The 18,418-nt window shown below is 41.6% G+C and overlaps 1 protein-coding gene across 1 annotated transcript in view; it reads right to left on the reverse strand.

Annotated features, from left to right (window-relative positions):
* The window catches only part of SLC7A10 (solute carrier family 7 member 10), a 521,979-nt gene that overhangs the window by 75,447 nt on the left and 428,114 nt on the right, over positions 1 to 18,418 (reverse strand). The window contains exon 8 of the mRNA XM_086945141.1: positions 9,680 to 9,776. Within this exon, the coding sequence (XP_086801267.1) occupies positions 9,680 to 9,776 (97 nt within the window). The remainder of the gene's footprint in view (positions 1 to 9,679; positions 9,777 to 18,418) is intronic.

An 18,418-nucleotide genomic window follows, 5' to 3' on the forward strand; every position in this document is an offset into this window, starting at 1 on the left:
ACAATCCTTAGTTTCCTGTCTCCAAACCAGACAATACACATCGTCTAGTTTTGGATTACAGTCATCTAAACTCTTGTTGCAAAACTTTTGCAGTACAAAATGCACACAGTGCAGCACTAATGAATAACATTGTGCACAAAGAATATAAAACTACATTAGACATTTCTAAAGGTTTCTTCTGTCAAAACATTGCACCGGAAAGTAGGCATTTGACCGCGTTCTCAATCATGGTGGCACAGCATCAATTCTGTTGTCTTCTCCAGGGATTCAGGAATAGTCCAGGGTTATTTTCAGCCAGAGTAACAGAGTTACTATAAAGGTATGATGATGAAGCGTTATCATATGTTGATCTAACAGTCGATGACTTGGATAGGCACTTGCACAGGGTGAACACCATAATATTGGGCTTCGCCTCTGAGGGGTATAAAATCAAATTTAAAAAATCACGAATTGCCCACCTCAACGTCCTGTTTCTAGGATATGAATTATCAAGTGCAGGCAAAAGCCTGGCAGCAAACTTTCTAAAGAAATGTGCGCTGCTCCAACTTCCAAAACGCGGAAAAACGTTGTCAATTCTAGGTTTCCTAAATTTCAGAATATCTTACATTCTAAATTATGTAGAAAGGGTTAAACCTTTCTATGAATTAATCAAACCTGATTTCAAAACAATTATTGGACTCAAAAACGCACAGAAATTTTGCGTTCAGTGCAAATAGACATGTTAGCAACAAAACATTTACAAACATGCATAAACATACGTAACCTAGTGATCCGAATCATTCCAGGAAGATACAGATTCACCTACTTAACCTTTAATGAAGGAGAAAAAGTACCTATTGCTTATAAATCACACTTGTACAGACAAGCACAAATGAAAGTCACTTCTATAGAAAAAATTCTGACAGCAGTTCAAACTGCAGTAGCAAAAGAGAGAGCCCTCGCACAGGGTATGCGCATAATGGTAGTTACTCCTGTACCTGCCTTAGAGGCAGTAACAAAAGCGAGCATTCCAAATGCAAAGGCTTTACATCCGAGATGGATACAATGGGTTAATTCTCTTGCTGCAGCAGACGTTGACTACGTTTTTGGCCCCTATTTGAAAACACAAGCATTTCTACAATACGAACAAGAATATCCTCTGCCTACTGAGATTCTACCTCTAGAACAGTATGGATGTATAATATATACAGACGGATCAGCACAACCCGCTATTGGGGATAAACCAGCTTAAAGTGCTGCGTGTGCGATTGTTAAAGGTTGCTGGTGAGATGGCAAATTCCGACCAGTGGTCACTAAAACTCAATCTCTAGGAGATTGTACTACAAGCATTCAAAATGGCGCTTGAAAATACTGATTGCGAATTCCCCACACTCATAGTGTGCGATTCCTATTATTGCGTTCAATCTAACAATGGATACTTGCAGAACTGGATTCAAAATGGTTTCAAAGATGCGAAGGGTGGCACAATCAAGCATAAGTTGCTTTGGGAACAAGTAGTTCAGTTACGACAAGAACTACAAAAGATTCACATGACACATACACTGAGTCATCAATGTGATGGCGTTCACGTTGCAGGGAATTCATTGGCTCATGAAGCCGCGAAGGCAGCTGTACACACTGCTTCCGTAGCTGCAATCACTCGTTCAAAAACAAAAATAGACGGCGAAATAATGCAAGCTGTCAATGCTTCAAGCAAAGACAGTGGTAAAACATTACCAAAAGGTTTTCCACTTAAATACTCATACATAACTGATGCAAATAATGTTCCTTTTGCTCGAATCCCTCGATTGGGGGATAGAGTAATTCCAAACATGGAACATAGATTAGGACTAATCTTAGCAGCACATGAAGGGATCGCCTCTGCACATGCAGGTATTTCCGCTACAGTATCATTATTAAAGCAGAGATACTGGTGGCCGCGCATGAGGAAACAAAACAGAAACTATGTTTTGAAATGTGAAATCTCCCAAAAGATGAAAGTCTCTACAGTGAAACGTCCTGCGCAGACACCCCTGTTAATTTCAGATAAACCATTAGCTTGTGTTTACCTGGACCACTGCGGTCCCTTACAGAGTGATGGTAACTATAAATATTTCATAGTCACAGTTGATTCATGCTCAAGATTCATGTTGATGTGGCCTCAGCTCGCAGTTGACGCTCAAACTGTTATAAAAGATCTGCGAGTCTTTATCGGTACATACGCAGTCGGCACGCTACATTCTGACCAGGGTCCTGCGTTTAGCTCAAAAGCTTACAAGGAGGCCATGGTCAATCTGAGCATTGCATTGCGGTATTCTAGGCCATTCCATCCTGAGCAAAATTCGGTAGTGGGGAAAAAAAACGGGACATAAAGCAATCTATAACAGCTAGGGTATTAGGCTCGGGTGACGGGTGGGTCAAACATCTAATAAGTGTCCAATGTAGTCTTAACAATCTGCCAAGAAGTTCTCTAGGGGGAATCACTCCATATGAAATCCTTTTTGGAACTAGAATGATTGTCCAGGACCTTGATCGTCACACTTCAGTGGTAGAACAAAAACCTTTTTATATCAAAGACCGTTTGGCTGTTTTGCAGGACTTAAATGAAATAGGAAAAAGCCAAAGCAACGTGTTCCTAAAGCAAACGACCACTAAAGAGAAACCACCCGTCCGAGCAAGGCCTGCCTTCAAAGATTGGGGATCTAGTCAGAGAAAAGACCGCGGAAAAGAAGGAATTCGTGCCTTCTTACAGACAACCAGTACCTGTCCTAGCAATCCACGGATCAAGAACAGTAATACTGCCATTTTGCCTTGCTGCTAAAAAAGAGAACAGGTTTGTATCCTTCGACCTGGTCAAACCACATCATGTGGCCACTCATAAGTAGTAGGCCAACTGGACTCCAACGATGTAGCAGACACCCTAATCTGGCTACAATCCAAGAGGTTCAAAATGAGAGACTCATCACCTTTGAAGAATCTGCAGTGCGAAAAGAAGGACTATGCAACAAAGCCATGGAACTTGTGCCTCTTGAGACCCAAATAACAGTTTGTCAAGAAACGCCTATCTACAATGAAATAGCATCTGACTATACTAATATGACAAGTGATCAAGTGGTTCCAGCGATTTCATCGAATACTGAAGCAATCCCTACAATTGACAGAACTGCCTCTGGCTATTTCATTAACTTTGATACGTTTTCCGAGGATCCCAGCAAACCTGAAAGGACGCCAGGTAAAAGTACTTTTAAAGAACAAGCAACATAACTTTTTCATCAACTGGAAAAGACGTATCTGGTTTCACAATGGATTGAACTATGGATTGTGTTGGGTGTACTTTTTCTTCTACTTTGGTTGACTCTGGTATTTACCTTGGGAATGCTGATCAATGGGAGATATACTAAAAAGGACACAGCAAGTAAGAACATCAACTTACTCCTCAAACCACACAAATCATCCCATCGTGAACAAAGAGACTTGCCATCAGTGAACATCACAGCCGTTCCTATAAATGGTGGTATAGCTTGGGACAGAACTGATTATGACATCTTTGGTTCTGCAGAGCCGTTGAAGATTCCACACCAATTCAAGGTTTCCTTGAGTGACTTTGTTTCATCCAGCACCTTTTCTGGTGATTGGGACTTTGAGACTATTAATAATATGATGTCAGACTTAGAAATGTCGGCAACATTTACAAATCATGAATACTTAGAAGGTTCATCAGATTATGAACAAATGTACTGTTATAATCACTATCGTCATCATTTCTTGCATAAATCTGCAAACCCTAGAAATGTCCTGAAATGTAACCAATGGGAACATTGTCTACGCCAGCGAAGGGTAGCTCAAAAACATTTTATGACAAATTTCCATACTTTTCAGGTTTTAATGTTTCAAATGCAGAAATATTTTACTTTAAAAATGTTAATAAGACAGGAATGAAAAGTATGTTGACAAATACAAAGCACATTTATTCATCTGCCTTTTATGCTCCACTGTCTACTTTAGGCTTTGACTTTTGGAAAGACAACATTGAGACAAAAACTGTCTTGGGCACAAAAGCCTGGCAGGTGCAGGGATTAGAAGCTTTATTTAGAGCCTGCATTATCCCAGAACAAATAATGTTTTTGAATGACACTGTTCAACAGACATCTTGTCTTGGATTAGCTAAGATAAAAGATTTAAACAAACTGTCCATACCAACACCTATACTGGATAGTAATAACACTACAGCAGGGGTGGTCGACGTACATACTATATTGCTTTACCACAGAACAGATCCTGATTGGAAAAAATGGTTAATCTGGCCCACAGACACAATCACCTGTCAAGATAGATTCCTGAATAAGACACAAGGGTTCACATACACAGCATCCAGGAATAGTAACATCATACAGTGTAGGGAAACTGTGCCTTGAGTGGCTACACAAGTCCACACTGAAGGAAGTGAAACAACACTTATCTTTACTTAAAGATGGCGCTGACCTGAGGGACGTCTTACAAGGATCTAAAAAACCACGTCATAAACGTTTTATATACGGCGGTATCTATGCGCTATATAATGAAGCATGGAAGATTACGCAAGCAGAGACTCGTATATGAGAAATTGATCGTATTCATTTAGAGAAATCTCTCTCTGAGGTTGACAATGGGTTAACTACTCTGTCATCCAGGATATATTCTTTGGACAGCATAGTATCCTCTGCCATAGACATAATGGAACAGGACTTGGTCATGTTGCAACATGGTCAGTCACAATTGCGTTCTATAATGCTATTAGGCTGGACGTTACACAACCTTCGTTCAGGCTATGTGCCTTGGCGTCTAATCAACACCACGTCATTGTTTTCTGAATTTAACTTTACAGTTAAACAAATCACACTGGCACAGAGGGGAGCAGACTATACGGTGCTGAGCATTGCAAAACTGGAAAGATTGCAATTAACTGTTTCTGAGAAACCAGCAACAGAATGGATAATATACGGTTCAATCACTCTGCCGGTTACAATTTTCCATTTTCAGTATTGCCTAAAACATATACCAGCAGGCGTAGATGAAAGGTTGGGTAAAGAATGCATCAAGACTTCCTGGGATTTACCTTATACATACAGATGTTGGAGTGGGGGGAAAGAAGTGCTTCTTAGTGGTACAAATTGTGAAAGTGCACTAAGCGGTTCACTCCTATGTCAGGGTATTAATTTACACGGGCCTGCAATGGTTCTTCGAACAACTTATCCTGCCACCTGCAAGGTTCTCCAGCTGCAGTGATTGATCCAATTTTTAGGCAGCTTTCTAATGGAAGTTACATTATGTTGAATGATCATAGCTGCTGTGGCATGTTGCCAGGAACCCCCTATCTCATAACTGTGTCAGCCAGGGTCACTTTCTGTATGCATGTACTGTTTCCTAAAACCAAGACTGACGGGGAGTCGCCATTATGGCCGTCACTGAACATCTCTTCTATACAAATTGATACTTTAAGCAGAATGAAAGCCATTCTTTTACAAAAAATGGTGCCACTGACCTCGGCCAAAGAGACGTATGATCTGCAAGTTGCAAGGACTTCTGCAGAGATACATGTCCTTTTATGGACAAACCGCCCTATACAGTTCTCAGAAATGTTAGGTCGTATCTTAAACATGTCTGATACGAGTGGAATTGTACATTTATTTAAGATGATTTTTTCGGGTCTGTTAGCACCCTTTGAAGCAGTCCTAGGCATATGTCCAAACTTCGTGCACTCTGCGTTTGGTGGACTGACTCTCATTTTGGGACTCGTAGCAGGGATACTATTTTTGCTCCTTCTGCTCCGATATGGCAAGCCAACTCACCATCGACACCCAGATCACCTTGGAGAACACTCTCCTGGCAATGAAGTGTCGTGAGCACTTGATACAAATTCTGGGATTGACTTGTTTAAGAGATTTGAATACCACGTGGTTTCTGTCATTCTGACCAATCTGGCAAGATTGGATCCTACCTGTTCTACGATGCCTGCTATGTGGAGAAGAATGCATGCTAGACATCTGTCTGACACTCCCATCAGTCCTGCCAATGGAAGTTGATACTTTGCTTGAACCAGTAACGGCTCATGCACTGTGTTGTCCCCAGCGGCTACCAATCATGATGATGTCATTCGTTGAGATCTCACAGACGCAAAATGCTGACTGTGAGGTACGAGAGGAAAGCGGCACACAGGTACCTTCCAATTCGAACATTGCTAATGTGACTGACGCTGATGGCAATGCTTCTCATCTATGTGCGGTTAATCTGCTTAATGAGGTAGTCCAACTTTCACCTACAATAGTAAACAAATTATTTACAGACTTAAAAGGTTTGATGTTTTCTCCCAACAATAACACTGACTTTTAAGTTGGCACACAGTGTTCTGAGAGACTCTGAATTCAACCTTATTTTTTTCAAAACAAGTTTCTAACTTTGGAACTCTATTTTTTCTAAATTTGTATTTTTTCATTTTTTGGCACAAAGTAAATCTGCTTAAAGTAGAACTATTCATAGAGAACTAGAATTCTTTGAAAACTTCCAAGAGGCAATATTTGACCTTGTACACATTCAACCAGTTTATATAATTTGCCATGGAATGGTCTCGACTTTTTTTTCTGTAATTCGGAGCCATTTCATAAATGTATTTTCGTGATTCATTCGGATAGCGTTTTCAAATGTCATTTATATGCTTTGAATTAACCAATGCATTCAATGCGTACAGCACTAATGCTTTTGGTGTACAACCAGTACCAATGCATCTTTATGTATTTTGGGTGGGTTTTAACACATCATGTTTTGATATGTTTTATGTGTTTAGAACTTCGTAATGTCGTACATAATAAAGTGGAGTGGGTGTTGTGTGGCGTTTTAAGCTCAGAGTGAATTTTCCCTTTTCATACCCATATATAGGTACAATTCACATTGCCCTAATATAGGCATAGAAATCAAGCCCTTATTTAGACAAAGCCCATGCAGACCAAATACAGGCATGGCTACTTACACCCGTTCCAAACGTCACAACGATTTCTTGGAAAATCGGCTTAAGCAGTTAGGGAACTTATACTTGCTTGAATATTGATTTGTCCAACAACTCATGTACTTTGCAAAGAACGACAATTCCCTAGGGGTTCTTTCCTGACGTTATAATGTCTGACTTTATGACAAACTATGGCATTTCTAGACACCTTCAAGGTATAAATATACCTTCACTTGCTCTAGCAAGACCCAGTGGTTTGGAGCAGTTCGACTATCTACTTGCCCAACGCAACTCGCTACAGCAAGTACCGAAGGAAGCCGACCCTCCAGCTGACGCACTGATCAAGAGGCTGCATTTCTTTCACCGAGAATCCAGCTCCAGTGTTTCCAAACACCCCTTGCGAGGTGTTGGGAAATCGAGTCCCGAGACAGAGACACTAGACCTCCTTCATTCTATCTAAGGTATGGAGCTGATTAGAACCTAGAGAAATCTGGATAGATTCTTGGCAAAGAATACTAAACCTATGCTACACAATACTTACTTCTTCCCGCGTACTAGACTGAGGCTAGGTACATTGGGGTAGGCGTATTTTAGAAAACACCTGTTGAGTATTTTTTAGTCATTTATATTTATGTATGTATTTTTATATGGCTTAAAAAACATACAATGCTCTTACAGTATTATTTTATTATACTTTTCTCACTGTACGCATTATACTCTGCAGTCTGCTTAACGATTGTAGCTGTTCACTTCTCTTGCATGAGACAGAAGACTGTTCAATAAACCTTTTTTATTGAAAACGCCGTCTCTCTATTTCTCTGCAACTCTGTTGAAATGAAGGTTGCACGATTGACTGAGTGAAATACTTATTTATTGTTCGGTGACTCTAGAGATATATTTCTTATTCTTAGGAAACAAAGTTGTCATGTTTATGCGGTTGTCAGAAACTAATCCCTTCTTGTGAATTCAAGAACGTTTCTAGTGATGTCTGAGCTAGCTGGCATTCACTATTAAGTTTCATATATTCGATAGAGACCTAGTCAACCTCAGTCCTACTTCTAATCTATAGGATATATTATTCCAATGCGCAGAGCCTATTGGAAATATAGGAACTACCACTACTACACCAAAGGAAGAGAGGCACTATGACCCAATAAGCATACCAGGATCTCAACACTGGTGTATTATTTTTTAATTTTGAGCCAGCAAACAAAGGGGGCCATTCATCACTTCAGCCTTTGAGCAAGTGGCTTAAATTAACAGTTGTTTTGGCTTACCAGAATTAGGAGATGCTCCACCACCTGATTTACAATGTAGGCAAACTAGAAGCATGTCTGCTTCGTTGGCAGAATCTCAAGAGGCTTGTTAGGAAGGGATACACAAGGCTGCCACGTGGACAAATCAGTCTACTTTTGTCAATCAACAAGACAAAATGTTTACTGTAAATTTTTTATATGGTATGAAGTTATAGTAGAGAAATAAAACAATATTAGTGCATGATATTGATCAGAGCTTATACTTCTTTTCCACTATAATAATTGCCTTATGACTTGAGCATTCCTCATATGTAATAAAAAGAACAAGGAAGGGGATGAGGACGTAATATTTAAATTACTTACTAGTAATTCCATTACTCTGAGTCCATACTTCCTTCTTCTGATCAGTATATAATTCAGATCACTCCCTTTAATGTATTCTAAAATATTTATTGAGGGGAAATGCAAGTGTGACAAGCATGATATAAGTCAGGAGTAAGCAAAAAAGGGGAGGTTGTATATCCACTGCCTGGGGGAGGAGCAAGCTGCATACTTACGTCTAGGGGAAATTGGGTTTGAAAACGTGTCTTTTTTGGCATTACGCATCAAGTGTATTGATCAGAACATGAAAGTATGGACTCAGAGTAATGGAATTACCAACAAGTAATGTAAATATTACTTGGATCAATATCACGTTTTCTGGTCTTTATGAAAACAGCTTATCAGTCTTTGGATGCGAAAGGGTTGTCAGTGTCCTCTGGCCTAGTTGTATAAGGAAGAAGATGGCATTCAATAATCAACCGTTATGGCACCATTCTGCTATGGACGTTTTCTTCCCAGTACTTCCCCACCCCTGCCCATCTCATCTGAGTTACCAATGCCAGGAACATCCGTAGTTCTAGGGGGAAGAAATATTCCAAATTAGGAGATTTTGTAAAAAAAATGTAAGAATTTGTATTTTACACTTGGTTATGCACATTCTAGTCTGATATTTAACCTTTAGATGATGGTTGCTTTCAGTCTTCCAGTAGACAGTAGAAAAAAGCTTTTAGATGCATACAGGCAATCAATAGTGGTTGGTATTCTTGGGCAATGCAAGTGACAAAATAGCGCCTCTGATGCGTGAATTTGGAATGCAAGCAAGTTAAATGTGTTCTGTGATCTTTTATTCCAATTTATTTCTTTGTTTCTGTTACAGCAGATAGTATTATCCATAATCTATTTACTATCCTATCTCTTATGGAGAAAGCAATTCAGGTTTCACTTGAATATTCTACCACCACAGATGGTTTCCTCCAACCCTTCATCAACTGGGGAAGATAGATGATTTCATCAATATTGTTTTAATCAGAACTGTTGGGTCTAATGCATTCTTCCTAGGTCACCCCTGTGATCACCATAGGTATAATTGTACTTACTTAGGTTAACAAGATTGCTACAATACTATACAATTTTGGAAACTTACACAAACTAGAAGAGCTGGAATCGGAGTGCAATATTTAAAATGAATCATAGCAAGCAAGCTTGGCAAATGACCTTCTCGTGCTCCAGAAAAACATAACCTTAACAAAGAAAAAATAAAACTAATTTTAATTCATGCATATAACATTTTAGCATTTGAACGTGAGTGGAACAGATTTAAAGGTTGCATATCCATCAAGTATTTAATACAGTTCATGAAAAATACAGTACAATATTCTATCATTAATACACAGAATGGATATGATAACGGATTGCTCTGTAAATAAGGCAATTTTCAATCGTCAATTTGTCACTGACTGTGCAACTGTTCACCAAGCTCCTCCTAGTGTTTTCTATGGACCATATACATTGTTCATGGCTCTGTAGATTTTATAATGTTTTATGTTTGGCAGACTATTTTAAATCTATTACGCATGTTCCACAAAATAATCCTTTAACATTTTCTAATTAATCAGCAGTCAAGTTCTACTACTTCTATTTAAAAAAGCAGGGATATCACTCTAGTCTTTTGTTGGTGAATGTATGGAATCTCTAGATCGTAGACTTTGTGAAACGTCAGCCTTCCAACTTCAAAACCCTGATTGCGTTTAAGATCTTCCATAATCCTCACTATTAACATTCACCAGTTGCTGCTGTTCTTGCATAACAGGATATCACTTTTGAATGTGGCTATATTTATGGAGATTCATGAAGTAACACAGAGCGGCTGATCTGGAACATTGATACATCTTTGCTGAAGTATACAACCCTCTATATCTCTTTACCTTGATTATTTTAAGCATGACGGTCTGGCTGCCCAATTTAGATGCTAGCGTACCATAGGTTTGGCTACAGTGGTGATTTTCTGTCATTGCCATAGCCAGACTCTCTGACGGCCCTTACTCTGGATGGGAGTAAGGGTTAGAACACATATAGCCATTTCTTTACTGTGCATCACCACCAGGTAAAGCCCGGTGGTGAGGGACATTAAAATGATAATAATGCCCCCGTCGCCATTGGAGATAGCTTCCATGGCAAGGGGAGCATTACAGTTTTAATTGCTTTAGACCATTTCTTCCTTTTGTATCCCCCAACCTCTCACGGGAAATAATACCTCTTCTTTATTGTGTGATGACCTGGACTCTTCCTGTCTCAAGGGCTTGTAGCAGTGTGTGTTGTGGATGGCTCCTGCTAGGCTTGGGGCTAAAAGTTGTGAACCATGTTGAGCTGCCTACTTGGTGAGGCTGACAGGAAGGGGGTGGAGGTGCTGCTTACTGATCTGTCTGGTTCGAGTTAGAGGAAGCAGTACTACAAGGCCATTTGCACTGAGTGACTTTCAACAAAGTAAAGGCTGCCTGTCATTACAGAGTATGGGCGCTAACTGGAATCAGGGGACGCACACTCAATTCACATGGGGATCATGCTACGCATTGGAGCAGCAGCAGTGAAGTACGTTTTCTAGCGGGTCACAGATTGTTGAGTGTCTAGAGAGACAGCAGCCAAGTATAAACTTTCTTTGTGGTGCTTTGCACCCTTACTAAGCAATTGTGCTATGATGTTGCTGCAGTCGGACCTAGCTACATGGATGTTGGTTTTCAGTCATTGAAATCTCTAAACCTTAAATGATTGGATTCTGGACATGTTGGTTTATGGAGAAGTATCCTGAAGTTGTGTGTGATTTATTAACACAATTTGAAAGCACTTGTTTGACTCTAAAGACTGGGGTTATGTTTTGTGCTTAGGGCTCCTGTGATGGAATAGAATGGTTACTTAATAAGACAATTAACATGTGTATGTGCCAATTGACCTAGTGTGTAAGGTAACATTGCCAGTCTTTATATGCAATGCTACGTTTCTTTTTTCCCTGTTCTACGTAAGTCAAGTTGATAATATATACATCTTCCACAAAAGGACATGTAGTGACATAGCTTGAGGATGTTATTCTAAAGATAGTGAAATGTTTAAGTTCATATGCATTTAGCCAAATATCAATGTATCTTATGTTTTACCTTCAAGACTTCAAGAAATTCCAGTTACCTGTCAAAGCACAGAGTTGGTTACACATAAATACTGCTAAAGGAAGGGGGCGTGGTTCTTCCCCCCCCCAAAAAATACCATTTTGGGTATTTGTTTTGGAAAGTGATATTTTAAGTTTGCAGCTCAAAGGTCAACACAGAATATCTGATTATTTACTGAAGGAAATGGTCTGGTGGTAGTCCTGTGGAGGATTAAAAAAAAACATAATTTCAATGCCTTTGCAAATGGCAGACCCAGCAATGAATCTTACTGTTCATCATTCTAGGGAAGCACCCTGCAGCGTTAGCTCAGATGTACCCCTACCTTCATATTCAAGCCACCAAATGTCACTGGCAGCTCCTCTTAGTTCTAGTGAGGACATTCACAATTACTTCAAGGTCTAGGTCTTCATTCTCAAGTTATCACAAAAGTCCTGACTCCAGTAGTTGGCCTTCTAAATTTGCAGGAAAGCTCTGTTTTACCAGACCCGGATAACTGGCTAGTTTTAGCACCTCTGTAGAATAAAGTGGAGCATGACATGCACTGTGCATGCTGAAATCTCCTCAGAACGGATTCTTATACAGTGAGCACAACCACCAGTTGATTCTTTCATAACATCTAATTTAGAGCAGGGCCAAATACATGACCTCGATAAGGATGGTGTTTTGGGCAGAGGAGAGGGACAAAAACATCTGGGCTCACATGATCGAGCTGTTAAATTTCAAATAAGTGTTGGCTCAGCAATGGCTCTGAGTACAGGGACATTTGACTACATGTGAGTTCTTGGGCCCACTCACACCTCAGAACTTTAATATGGGGTTCCATCTTTATACACACTCTAAACCTCAGAGGTACAGTGCGAACATCCCAGTCTAACTGGAATGACAAAAGTCATGCAATTGTGACTGGTTTCTGATAACCTGGCAAAAGAAATTCTCCTGACCCTAACCATCCGAAAACAGATCTGAGCGATTGCGAATGTAGATGTAAAGAAAATAAGCACTTATGGGATGCGCAAGAGAGGCAATGCTTCTTCAAATGGAAAGAGTTAGCTGTGTTGTTTGGAACCCTCTAAACCTTCCTGCCATAATTTAATCAACATGCTTCTGAACTCAGGGCAGAGAATATAAGAATGCTTTGTCATAGCTAGTAAGCGATATGTAAATATATTCAGTCAATAGTGAGGCAGAAGATAAAATCCCTTAAGAGATGAGTGGCCAAAGAAACACCTTTACACTGCAAGCAGTGCAAGTGAGGGGAAAATAAGACACAGAGGTGTGCCTTTGTCATCCACGGACTGAAGTCAGAGATAACAGAGGTTGTTATGGTAGCTCCTTTTTGTCCGAAGGGATTGTAGTTTGATTTCTAGTCCAAATGCCTATTATTCATGTGAGGTCTCTCTTTCCATAGAGGAAATCCATCTCCCACTGAGGGTATTTTGGTATTTGAACCTCGACCAGATGGGCATGAAGAAGAATGTCAGCAACGGATAGAGAGTCACTTTAGTGTGGATTGTAGATGGCAGAGAGAAAGTGTCTGGCCCAGCTGCATGAGAAGGCCAGAGGCCAAATAAAGTGAGAGCTGAATTGAGAATGGAGATCAGTAACAATCGAATATGTTTCAGGGAGGATGGTAGTATTTTGTGCATATATGTATTTATGCATGCATATGTCCATATGTACTCGTGCACATTTATCGGATTGCTGTCTGTGTGCCTTGCATTGTGTCACTCTCTGATAGAAGGCACCCCAGCCTGGTAGCTTATCCTCTAGTCAGAGACCACCAAAAGGTATCAGGTGTTCCCATCATAAACTTTATCTTTTCTGTCACAATGGGGTTTATTCCTGGTGTATTGATGGCTCTGGTGAATTAATGGACACTCTTGACATATTTTGGGCATCCTTTGATTAATCATCTCGCAATGGCAGCCATCCTTGGCATAGGAAAGGGCATCCTTGGCCTAATTGTGCCCATCCTGGATTATGATGACCACCCCTGGCTTACCTATGTCCACGTTTGACATATTATGATCATATTGGCATTATGATGCCCAAACCTGGCACCAATATGCCCTGGCATAGTGGTGGGCATTCTTGCGTTATGTGATGGTAATACCTGGGAATGGCAGGAAGTCCGTTTAGGGCTTTGATCTGTGTGAATAGTTGATGTCACTGACAAGCTGCTATTTGGTGACCATGCACTTTTTAAAAATGAAACATGGTATTTTGTGGCAAAGATTGTGTTTTTTGTTCTTGGAATTTAATCAGTTTGCCAAACACGGAAAGTATCAATTACATCGAAAAAGGTGCATTTTCACCACCATGTGTGCTGATGTTTAAAGCAAAGTTTATATATTTCCAAAACATATTTAAAGCTAATATTTGAATGTTTATTCATGCTGAGTTGGGGTAATATATTGCTTTTGTTATTTCTTTTGTACCAGAGGGCATTTGCTGCTCTGGCTGTTATGAAGTTAGTTGTGCAAAGGCATTTCATATTGATAAAGCTTTTGCTGGCGTTATTGTTGGCAAACACACCTAATTCTTTGGGATGTTCACCAATAGCAGCTCTGTGTAGGGGGGTCATTATTGTAATCTTATAGGTTGTGGCCACTTGTGTAATCGTGGTAAATGTAAGTGGCTCTGGGTGATATTCTTTAATCAGAAGTTGCTCTTTTTATGGAAACATATGGAGGCCCCTAATTTGCAAAGAAGAACAATGTTTTCGAGATAATTAAATGGGTTTAGTGGGGTGCATAGGGAATGGTGTCTTCAAACGAAGCAACGGTTGGGTTACCACTTTGTATACTCTATAAGTGTTAGAAAGCTAAACCTTTTGAGTCCTATGTGCCGTTCTGGAGATAACCCCACTGTGAAGGACTGGGTTCTTTTGGACCCAGCGGTGCCAGGGCACAACACCTGAAACCTTCGTGGGTAACCTGCTCCGGCGTACAAGTCACAGAGACACGGGACACTTCCTTCGGCGTCAAAGAGTCAAGGTTTATTTACTGCAGGGAACACAGAAATCACGACAAGCACACCACGTGCAACTTGGGGAGACTGCTTCAAATTGGTTTTGTGGATCGCTCCTTTTATACAGTTTTTACCCATAGGCTAACATTGAACACAAAGGTTTACAACTCAGTTCCCACATCAAGCTCCCAGAGGGGTCGTTTTGGTCGCTTTGAAACATACAAGGTCCGGAACATAAGTGCGGAAACATTTGGCGGTTCCCAACTGAAAAAACCCATCTTCCCACCATTAGCAAATTCCAATCGGCAGTAAAGTACATCGAAACAGGAACGAAGACAGGTGCAGAGGAAGACGGAGACAGTGGGGAGATCGAAAAGGGTGTAAAAGGGGAGGTGCCGGGAAGCACGAGATACAGGCATCAAAGGGACGTGCCTAATGAGATGCACGGCTGAGACAATAAGGCCGTGCGGCAAGATGAGCCTCGAGCGGCGCCATCTGCCTTACAGTAGCAACCCCCTCGTCATAAAGACACTTTCAAAGGACATGTGTCTTCCGCAAATATCTTGGAAGTCCCAGGGTCGCGAAGCGGACAGCGTCCGTTCGCTGACTACTTGAGGGCAAGAGAAAAAATGGACGCCGTATCTAAGATGGAACCCGTGGGTACAGATGAAAAGCCCACGTAACAAACGAACGGTTTAAGTTAGCACAGTGAAACTGCGCACACTTACTAAACTCGTCATTTGCGGTTCATAGATACTAGACTCGACCATATTCGTGCGAGTCGAAAACACCACTTACAATCGTCACGGAACCTCAGACGCTCCTTTTGCCCTCATGTAGGCAAGCACTAGTCGGAATCATATTCGATATTCATCAGACCATCAAGATGTCGTTGCAGCATAGATCTGTCCGACCGAGTCCCCTTGGTAACAGGTGGTTGTCTCATACACGTTGTAGCACAGAGGCCACATAAGGCAGGACCACACTGCACACAAAGGCAACACGTGAACAGGAACACTACCACAACCCCGATGATCGTCAGAATCTTCCAACCCCAGGTAGACATCAGGCCCCAAAACCAACCGAGTAGCGTCCAATCCCCTACATCCACGTGTATGGATTCGGAGATCTTATGCAACTTCGAGATGGCTTGATAGACAGTAGGAGCATTATCAGGTATGAAAATGCAACAGCTCGAATGGATCACTTTACATACCCCACCGCGATCTGCCAAGACGACATCTAAAACCATACGGTTTTGTAACGTCATAAGTCTCTCCGCCTGAAGTTCTGTGGTGATATTACCAAGGGCACTGGCAGTAACATTAGCTGTCGATTCCACCACTCGAGTCAAATGTCTCAGGTTCCTACTATTAACCATAGGTCCCCAAAACGGGAGGAAACCCTTGAAAAAGTCTCCTGCCTCTTGACCGGCAGTATCCTCTTCGCTAATTACGCCTCGTACAACTCTAGTCTTATGGTAATCGGCATCTACAGTGAATGTCGGAGGCAACAGATTTGCAACAAAACATGAGCCCATGAAGTCTGAGGGCAACCATGTATATGCACGATCATGACAGATGAAGTACGTACCCTTGGCAGCCAGAAGCACAGGGATCGGGGACATTGACAGAACGTAACTTTCAGTGCAAGCACTTACTCCAAGTGAGGCTTGCGAACCACGACCCACGATACAAAAATTACCAGTGTGGGGTACGACCCATATCGGAGGCGAGCTTTTAAGCTGCTTTTCATTAGTGAACGCAGTATATTCCCCTCTATCCGGTGCCCTATAGGCTTGTACCTCTGCCTTAGGGATGAGAAAAGCATCATAGATCTCATCTTCCAAATCCTGTATTATCATCGATACCACCCACTGCCACGAGGTAGGACCCGGTTTGGGGGAACGTTCTAGAGAGGGGTGGAAACCTAGTGCGCTTCGAAGCATTGTTTGGTATGCTCGAGCTGACCCTTGGGAACTATACGGTAACACCAGATATGGGATCCCCTTACCCGTAGTATGTGGCATCAATCCACACACCCAACAATTAGTAGTGTTAACCACTAACTGATGCTGATGGAGGAGCTGGATAAAGGAATTGTTGCGGAATTCTACACGTCTAGCCTGTTCGTGTTCCGGTAAAATATGAAAGGAGTGGGGAGAAGCAGTAGTAGCAGTAGAAGTAAGGTTAGGGCAAGAAGTAGGAGTAGGGGTAGGAAGTAAAAAATAAGACATAGCATAGTACACCCCACCCGCCAAGAATGCAGAAGCAGTTAAAAACAGTACAAACAATTGGAATACAACACATTTAGTACGACTGAGTTTCTGTAGTTTGACTCTATACGCCTGAGCTCCTTCCAAATCGTTCAGCTTCGAAAATGCCATTTCCCTACGACCGTCCGCAACGTTTCTTGACGCACTTCGTTCTGTGCAGCAATGGTCAATCCCCAGGAGTTCCTAGGAACCGACGGCCTTTAACCTAGCGTCAAGACCTACTGTCCAGAAGGAAGTACGCGCGCGGCCCTACGGCCCTCAATGCACAATATGTATTTTATTTAGCACAAAAAATCAGCTGTGGAAGGAAAAAGATGCAAAAATCTCAATATATGTACAAACAATTTTCAATCATACGAAATGTTCAAAGTTGATCAGGGGAAACGAGGATATTGCAGTTATCAGTTTCAGCAAAGCAAGAAAACAATTTTATTTGTCCTTATTATGAGAACGCAAAGAATATCGATGTTTCCCGGGACGTGTCTGCTCGTCAAATAAAGGATCCGTTGAAGAGACAACGTCCTGCTGATCAGTTTGTTGATTTGGTCTTGAGTCTTTTGCTGACAATGTTCCAACAGTGGCTTTCTGCTGCGCTGAGTGTTCACCAACAAGCTGTGCGTCGCTGAAAGGTACGAACGCCGGCAATGTCTCTGCTTCTGTTGACGCAATGCCTTTCCTCACCCACGGGTCTGCCGGCAAAGGAATAGGGACTCGTTTGCAATGGGTAGCATGTACCCAGTTCTTCCGTCCCTCAAGACGAACGGCAGTCCTCGTGGCCAAGAGCACCTGGTGAGGTCCAACAAAGCGGGGGTCCAGATTCTTCTTGCGCGAAAAATTTCGGGTGACAACCCAATCACCAGGCTGGAGCTGGTGGCCTGGACCCTCCGTCTGCGTCGGCAAGGCGTCGTAAACCTGTTGATGAATTAACCTCAGTTTAGCAGTCAAGTCATGTAAGTAGTCAATCAACATCGGATACTCAAGATCAACGAACATACCTGGCCTAGGAACCCCCCACACATTCGCAGGACGGCCGAACACTATTTCATAGGGACTAAGCCCTATTCGGGAGTGTACAGTCGCCCTAGTTGACAGTAATGCTAGAGGCAAAGCGTCAGGCCACGAAAGTCCAGTCGTAGCCTGAATCTTCGCTAATTTTAGCTTGAGGGTACCATTGTAACCTTCAACCAATCCAGCTGACTGGGGATGATTGGCGCTATGGAATTTTTGATTAATTCCAAGGCCCTTACACACACTCTTCATCACACTTCCAACAAACTCACTTCCGTTATCTGACCACACGACTCTAGGCATTCCGTACCGAGGAAAGTATTCCTTCAGTAGGATTTTCGCAGTAGACAAAGCAGTATTATCTTTGAGGCGATAGGCCTCGATCCATCGGGAGAATGCGCAAACCACAACCAAAACATATTTCAGGTTATTGCATCGCTCCATATGGACGAAGTCCAATTGAATCACCTCA

The sequence above is a fragment of the Lissotriton vulgaris genome, chromosome 12 (assembly GCF_964263255.1).
Source record: "Lissotriton vulgaris chromosome 12, aLisVul1.2, whole genome shotgun sequence".
NCBI classification, from domain to species: Eukaryota; Metazoa; Chordata; class Amphibia; order Caudata; family Salamandridae; genus Lissotriton; species Lissotriton vulgaris.